The 8,321-nt window shown below is 36.0% G+C and overlaps 1 protein-coding gene across 3 annotated transcripts in view; it reads right to left on the bottom strand.

Moving 5' to 3' along the window:
* Window positions 1-2,026: 2,026 nt before the first annotated feature.
* Window positions 2,027-8,321, bottom strand: part of LOC149075141 (vam6/Vps39-like protein) — a 196,220-nt gene continuing 189,925 nt past the window's right edge. For all 3 annotated transcript variants that reach the window (XM_089245724.1, XM_089245725.1, XM_089245726.1), the window contains one exon: window positions 2,027-2,228. In XM_089245724.1, coding sequence (XP_089101850.1) covers window positions 2,147-2,228 — 82 coding nt within the window. In that variant the 3' untranslated portion in view covers window positions 2,027-2,146. The remainder of the gene's footprint in view (window positions 2,229-8,321) is intronic.

Genomic DNA, 8,321 nt, shown 5'->3' with positions numbered 1-8,321 from the left:
CTGATGAAATTCCTTTAGGTAATTTTCTCCGAACCTCAGATCGAGAGCATTTGCCAGAGCTAAATAGTTGGATCTGTCTTCAGCGGCGAGCGCCTGCAGAACATCAACAGCTTCACCTCGGAGTGCAGCGGCTAGGTGGTAGGCTTTGAGCATACAGTCTCACCCATTCATGGAGGAAATCATCTCAAACTGGGTCCTGAAGATTGACCATGATGCCTTTCCATCATATGTTGAGGGCTTGATGTTCAGCCGGATGACGTCAGCTGTGGCTGGAAGGACCTGGTGAGTGTCAGGAGAGAATGTAGGCACCTGAATTTTCTTTCCAGGTCTTGTATTCTCTTTGAGAGCTTCTCATCGCTCGCAATCACTTGTTCGGTGACAGAGTTCATCTCCTCGACCATACAATCAACGCTCCTTTCAACAGCAACTCCGGCAATAGCACTGTTAATGTCATTCTTCACGGCGGCGACATCTAACTTTACTCTAGCAATAGAGTTTGTGACATCTTCTTTAATGGCTGCACTTGTGGCCTCTATCTTGTCATTCACAGCAGCAATGGAGATGTTGCCGGTGGCCATAGATTTATTCATCTCTTCCACAATGTCCTATTTCATCTGTCCCACAGACATCAGTTGGTTCAGCTGTTTGTGCATCTTGTCTGTCTCCATTCCTCTCATCTTTACCATTCAAATCCTTGAATTATCCTACCTCTGACACCAAATTGTTCTGGATAATTTCTCACGGGTCCTTGAAATAAGCAGAGGACGAAATAATAATGACTTCCTGAAACAATTTTCAGGAAGTCACATATTTATTCACAGAAAACAGCTATTTACAATTATTCACAAATAAAAATCTCACATGGAGGATAAAGTCCAACAGTACTGACTCTTGTGATTACATCACTTTTTATAGGTACGATTGAACCTTCGAGAAAAAGAAAATTCCAGAAAACTACATTTCTTAGTTTCCGTATTGGCAGCGCCACCAGACGGGCTGAAAAATCTGGATGTTTTGCATCATACCTTCACATTCCTTGTTTGGCAACAGGATATCTCCAAGTTTGTAAATTTCGGGGGGTTCTCAAGAAATTGCACTAACGATATTTACAGGTGGACAATGGCATACTGGTAAAACATAATTTTCGTAACAATAGCTAACGATAGTTCAATAAGTAAAAAGGCTGCTTTTTGAAGAACAACTTTGCTGGCCTGGTCAGTTGATAAAATTATAAATAAGTTTATGACATACTACCGCTACAAAATTGACAATGAAAAAAAAAAAACCAAAAAACCTACAATGAAAAATCTGGCCTAACTGGTGAAAAAAAAACAAATATAGTGAAATGAGTGAAATGAATGTAATGTATCTCATATCAGCACAATTTTTCTAAATTTGTGAAATAAAGTATGAATGTTTGATTTTTATCAAATTTCTGGTAAATTATGCACAAAATGCATAAAAAAACTAATTAATTTAAAATCTTTATTTTATATTGCTTGATAATTAATGCATTAAATGTGTGTGTGTATATTCAGTGATCCTCTATAGGCCTCACTTTTTCCCCAACACACTCCAACATTTAAAAATCTGGTGCCCTAATTTTAAAAAATTTGTACGACAGAAAGTGGACAAAAAAACAGGTATAAAAATAGAGTAATAAGAATGGAGGGAGAAAAAAAAGTGAGGGATATTCAATCAGTAAAAAAAAATATTGAATAGTAAATATGGGAAACAGACTAAACTAAATAAAATTGAGTGTGAGGATGTGTACGTGTGAGATATATATATATATATATATATAATTTTTTTTTTTCTCAACCACAATTTTTTAAAATCCCTTTGAAGAAATATTCCAAGGTTTAGAAATTTCCCCCACTTTCAATAACTTTCTGTCTGATCCCTGACTTTCCAGGTGATAGAAACCCTGTTATATATTTGTAACAATATCTGGATTTTTTTTTTATCCAGTTCTTTTTTTTTGGTCAAGACCAATTTCTATTCACACAATGAAAACAAACACAACTTCCTGGATAAAAAAATCAGTTCCACATTATTAACATATAAGACAACTACAAATGATCATGGATCATTTCATGCACCCACTGGAATAACCAATCTTCAGGAATACTGTCACATGTGACTTTTAGAACTTATCATCAACACTGATGTAGTGGTCTTTGCACGAGTAATGGACATAGACACCATTAGGAAAGTAAGCAAAGGCACTGAAACAAAAACAAAAATTGAATTAAGGTCTTTTTGCTGTTATTCCCCTCACCACTATGATTTAACTGATTATAAAAATTAAAACATCACCCATACAAGAATTCCTGATCAATATATTTCATGCATTATAACAAGAAGTTTTCAGTTCTGTAAAATCACATTTCACATGAAGGTAGTTGGGGTGAAATTCAGAACAGCTTATATACATAAAGGCATGTAGCTGCTCTTATTGAAAAATCTAATGGAATCATATGAGGGGTTGAAATCCACTTGTAAGAAGTGTCTTCTTACAAGCAAAAAGGTATTTCAAGGAAAACAATTTTTTTGGAGCTTTTAGGAAAGAATGCTTCGTTATAAAAAATTGCAATCCAGTGACTTACACCACTTTGATTCTCAACCCTCCATATGGAACTACAGCAGTACCTCACAGTTCAACACTAATCTACTGCAAAACTAATGTTGAATTGCACAAGGATTCGAGCATTGCTTTATGAGGCACAATTGTACAGCCAGTAACGATTCACGTATCTTGATTAGATTAGATGAAGATCTTGATTCAAGTATTTTTTTTAAGCTGAACGAGAACAGATCTCAGAAAGAGGATAAGTCTGGTGACACAATCGTGGCATTCCTTCATTCATTATCTTGATTTGTAATTTAAACCAAAAAAAATATTTGCTATAATTGCCTAATAAAATACAGTAGAACTTAGTTAATTCGGATTTTTGATAATTCAAACTTCAACCAACTTCCTTTGAATTTTCTGATCTAATGTTGAAATTAAGAATTTTATTTTATTGTCTAGGGTAGAGAGCAATGTAGGTATGTGTAGTGCTTTCAATGACTTTTTCGCGTCCGTTTTTAATAGGGAATACAATATTCAATGTATGGGTGTTGCATAGAGTAATAAAATCCTCAACGATATTCAGGTGGAAGACGTGGAAGTCCTAAATCTCCTAAAAAATGTATGTGCAAACAAGGCACCAGGATCAGATGATATCTATCCCAGGGTCCTCAGGGAATGTGCTAATGAATTGTTGGGGCCAGTTGCACAGATATACAGGAGTAGTGTTGCTGAGGGCATCGTCCCAAGGGATTGGAACTTTCTAATGTTGTTCCGATATTTAAGAAGAGTAGTAGAGAAGCTGTGTCCAGCCACCTCATTGGACATTTTGCCTGTTGTATTTGTAAATCAAGAAGCTATCCATACTTACAATAAGACAACCATGAATACATTATGGGCATTGTGTGATGTTTTGTCATGTATATATACATTTTTTATAATTTTTTTATTGCATTTTCAATTGGGTGCTGTATTTTGGTAATATATGACATCTATACTTGTAATAGGCATCTTTTTCTTGGCCACCTTGTTGGCATTTTGCCTGTTGTGGCGTTGTATTTGTATTAGAGGGCCAGGGAAACCAGTATGACAGGGATGGTTGGACCTAAATCTTTCTTCAATCTATTTTGTGTCCGAAACATTTGTAAAGCTTCAGCCAGCAATTTATGGCTGAAATAAAACTTTTTTCCTTTTTAATAACGTGATCCCAGGGTGTAACTGGGGGCAACTGCCCCAGGAGGCAAAAATCAGGGGCAGCAATTTTAGGTGTGAACAAAGTATATCATCATAAAATTATAAAATTTTAAAGTTGGGGCTGGGGGGGGGGGGCAAAAATAATTGTCACGGCCCTGCGTGATCATGTATTTCTGAGATCTTATGGTCCTTCCAGAGAATTTGTTAGTGTCAGTAAACATCCAAATGCCTAAATTGGGATTCAAACCCAGACCTGCACAGTCAGAGGCTAGCTCCCTAACCACTCAACTGCTGCTCTACAGTCGAGTGGTTGGCCACTATAGTGATCGAGTGGTCATAGTGAACGACTCGCATCACTGGGACCTGGGTTTGAACTCCCCAATGCCATAGTGGTGGTCGGCTGAAGTTGGTTTTCTATGGTTCCCAACTTCAAGGTGTGAATGCGCGATCTCCCTGTGAAAAAGTCTCGCCACATAGAGCAACAGCCCTACAACAATACAATTATTTAGACGTTACACTTCACCCATAGTTAGAAAAAACTGATGGCAGTACTACACATAGCCGCTGTGGTGGTCGAGTGGTCATAGTGACAGACTTGCATCGCAGGGACCCAGGTTCGAGCCCCACTGTCACCATAGTGGTGGTCGGCTGAATTTGGTTTTCTGTGGTTCCCAACTTCGAGGTGCAAATGCGAGCCGATCTCCCCGTTAAAAAGTATTGCCAAAGAGAGCAACAGTCCTACAAACAGTACAAATATTCAGTCACTACACATCACTCACTTCACTTCTGAGATATAGATGGCAGCACTGAAAAATCATACATAACACTAGATACGCACTCAGACTGCTAGGTACACGCACTTACACTTCCGGCACAACTCACTAGGTAGTAAATTGTCTATGGCAATAGACCTGAGTTGTGCTCGGTTTGAAAAAAACAAAAAGTACTACACACAACAGACATATTACACAGAAACAAACTTCACGTTAGGTTCACTACACATACACACATTCCAACATGCACCAATTCGTTAGAAGTTTTGCAGAGGAATATGGACGAGGTGCATATCTGGCTAATTAGTAGTCGAATGGTTGCATTAAATCAAAAATTTCACCAATAGTGCTTCATCCACCAATGTTAGCACCCCAATGAAAACTGTATGGCCAGTGGCCAGGTAATGGAAAATTCAGAAATAAGCTGTTAGTCGTACACCCAACATCTTATAGAACCTTTAATTTGCATATTTCCAATGATTTGTTTTCATGCAACACCCTCTATTGACAAAAATTTTAACTAAAACCTTTCTTTTTGAAAAGAAAATCCCTTCATAAGAATAACTTTTCTGTAAAATTGTATTTAAAAAAATACACACACATCATTTTTAGGAATTTCTAACTATTTACAAATTTATGGGCTAGTGTATAAAACGGGTAGTAAAAAACCCAGCAAAATGGGGAAAATTTAATTTCCTATTTTCCCACGACCTTAAAATATCTAATTTAAACATGTATGTACATCCTTTATGTATACATCTTACATTATGTCTAATACATATGTCTATATGTTTTTGGTGCATGTTAAACATGTATTTGATTAATAAAATTGATCATACAATAAGGGGAATAATTGTTCACACACAAACACACCCACTTCTGCATAATTGTATCTGAACCTTGAGTTGTATGCAGAACTGCAGCAAGAAAATTGTTCGTGTTAAAATAAATGAATTTCGATAATGAAAATTCTGAGAAATCAGGATGGTGCCTGAATTTTTTTTTCTCTAAATTTTTCAAACCCTACAGAAAAAGTATCCAAGATTGTCCTGATCCATCAAAAATAAAACCTTTAGCTATGTAACCAGAATCATAAAGTTTTTTTGTTTTTTGTTTAATTGAACCCAACCTTTCAGGAGCTAAAGTCACATGCTTCTCTTTTTCTTGAATTCCTCACTGTTGAAGAATATCCCTGCGATATTAAATTAAATTCTGAAATATTTTTAAAAGAGCAGTGATATTTAAAAAATGATCTGGTTAAGAGGAGGAGATAGCAGTCATTCTGAGAATTCATTACTTTGAAGGTGTTTTCCACTTGTATAAATTAGCCATTTTTGGGAAATTAAAACTACAGAATAACTTGAATTATCATTAAATTCAAATGTCAATAACATTATTGTATATTAATATCACTTTATACAAGGCAACCTGTCATGTATAGCAACAGACTTACAGAATGCCTTTACCTGGTTGATGATTTTAACAGGCCAATTTTTTCGAGGTTGGGCTTACATTATGAACATCTTAAAAAATCAAGCTAAGGCTTATTTTTTGGTTAGGTCTTATTTTTGGAGAAAAACTACCCTTTTTTCTATTTCACTTGAAGGTTATTCATTATCAATGTTCAATTCAAAAATCCCACAAAGTTAGTTTCTTTTCATTACGAGATAATGTTATTTTTGTCACTTGATATTTCAGTTATGAAAGTCTGATGCACATGTATAAAACTTATAAAAAAGTAATGCAAGCATGTAAATATTTTTTGAATGAAAATTCAGTTTACATACATTGATTTAATTCTTCACAGAGGCTTCAATTTATTTATACAAGGATTTGTGTGTGTGTGAAAAATTGTGTATTATAAATAAGCAATAATTTCTTTGGATATGTTTATCACATAATACATATCAGGTACAGGGTTTAAGCTAGATAAAAAAATTCCTTTCGTAAAAAAGTGAAAATGAGGAGAAAAGCTTTAGCAAAATGCTACAATGCTAATGTTATGATTGATGGTTGGATGTCTACTCGTTCCATACCTCCTGTATGCATTTTTTACAAAAGTGGCTACCACTTCTTTCACATTCTAAGATTTCCTTTTGCATTTTGCAAAAAATGCGACCATAGCTTGCGACCTGACCAGGTATAATACATATACTACATATCTAAGTTCATGATTACATTTTCTGTCTGTCATTTCTTCCAACATTTTAATATGTGAATCTCGTACCTAAATGCTTACATACAAAAAAGGTAATTAGGAGAATTATATATCTTATATATAAATGTGAAAGTATGTATGTATGCTCTTTATACAAATCTACAGTTTTAGGCCGATCGTCGCCAGATTTTGCATATATACCAAACAGGTCCGGGATTGAACCGTAGGCTACTTTAAAACTTCGTCAGAGCTGGGCAAATGCCCGAAATGGGCGAAAAACTGTCGGGCAACAATGGTTTTGGGGCCTCAACAATCACTTTCAGAACGTTTACTTTGGTTGCCGTGGTTTCCAACAATGCGTTTCAGACGTGAATATATGCCTTTACAATGGTTTGTCACACCTTCAATTCTGTTATTATAACACTTTATTCATTTATAACGGTTTGTCACTTTTCCAATTTAATTGCAGAAAACCCGGGAAGCTCCGGGTATTTCTGCTAGCCTATATACAGGTTGTCCTGTAATCCTGTAAGTGATAATGCGGCCTTTATCTCATCAACCGCCCATCGTATAGGTATAGTTTCAATTTAAAATATGCGTAAAAGGCGTTTGAATAATTTTCGCTGCACAAACGACGTATGACGTCGCTAAAAACAGAGAACAACAACTACGCTGACAAAACTGGGATTAAAAATGTTCAACGCCAACTGATGAACTCAATGCTTGCCTCAAATCATCAACACTCTGGCACGAAGTTAAAAAATTATCATTATCCATCAACACGCGAGTTCAACTGCAAAATGACTCAGCACTGCTATCATTTTCACATCAATTGACCAACCAGTAGATCCAAGCACTGGACCGATTACGTTCCCAAATGGATTTTGCCAGTTGTTAAACTCAGTTCAAGAACTTGCAGACAAAGTCTTCCCAAACATTCAACAAAATGACCAAAACCATGAGTGGCTTTCTGAGAGCGATTCTGGCACCGAAAAATGACAGTGTGAACAAGATCAATGAAAAAAATCCTGAAAGTTATTCCGGGAGACTCCACATCTTATAAATCGGTTGACACTGTCACAGACACACATCGCAGACAGTTCTACACACCAGATGGACAAACAAAAATATTGTGTATCCACAAGCGATTGCCTGAAGTTTTTAATTAAAATATTTAAAAATGAAAGTAATTTTTTCTTACTTAATGCAGAAATATTTTGATTAAGAAATAATTAATAAGCTATACATATATGCATTTTTTACGGGGCGGGCAAGGTCGCCGGGTATCAGCTAGTCTTATATATAAATGTGAAAGTATGTATGTATGTATGCTCTTTATACAAATCTACAGTTTTAGACCGATCATCGCCAGATTTTGCATATATACCAAACAGGTCCGGGATTGAACCGTAGGCTACTTTAAAACTTCGTCAGAGCTGGGCAAATGCCCGAAATGGGCAAAAAACTGTCGGGCAACAATGGTTTTGGGGCCTCAACAATCACTTTCGGAACGTTTACTTTGGTTACCGTGGTTTCCAACAATGCGTTTCAGATGTGAATATATGCCTTTACAATGGTTTGCCACACCTTTAATTCTGTTATTATAACAGTTTACTCCTTTATA

The sequence above is a fragment of the Pholcus phalangioides genome, unplaced genomic scaffold, assembly GCF_987345545.1.
Source record: "Pholcus phalangioides strain wild (caught in Gottingen) unplaced genomic scaffold, Ppha-v1.0 ptg000016l_1, whole genome shotgun sequence".
NCBI classification, from domain to species: Eukaryota; Metazoa; Arthropoda; class Arachnida; order Araneae; family Pholcidae; genus Pholcus; species Pholcus phalangioides.
Note: the sequence above shows the minus strand (reverse complement) of the source record. Positions and strands in the feature narration are given on the sequence as shown.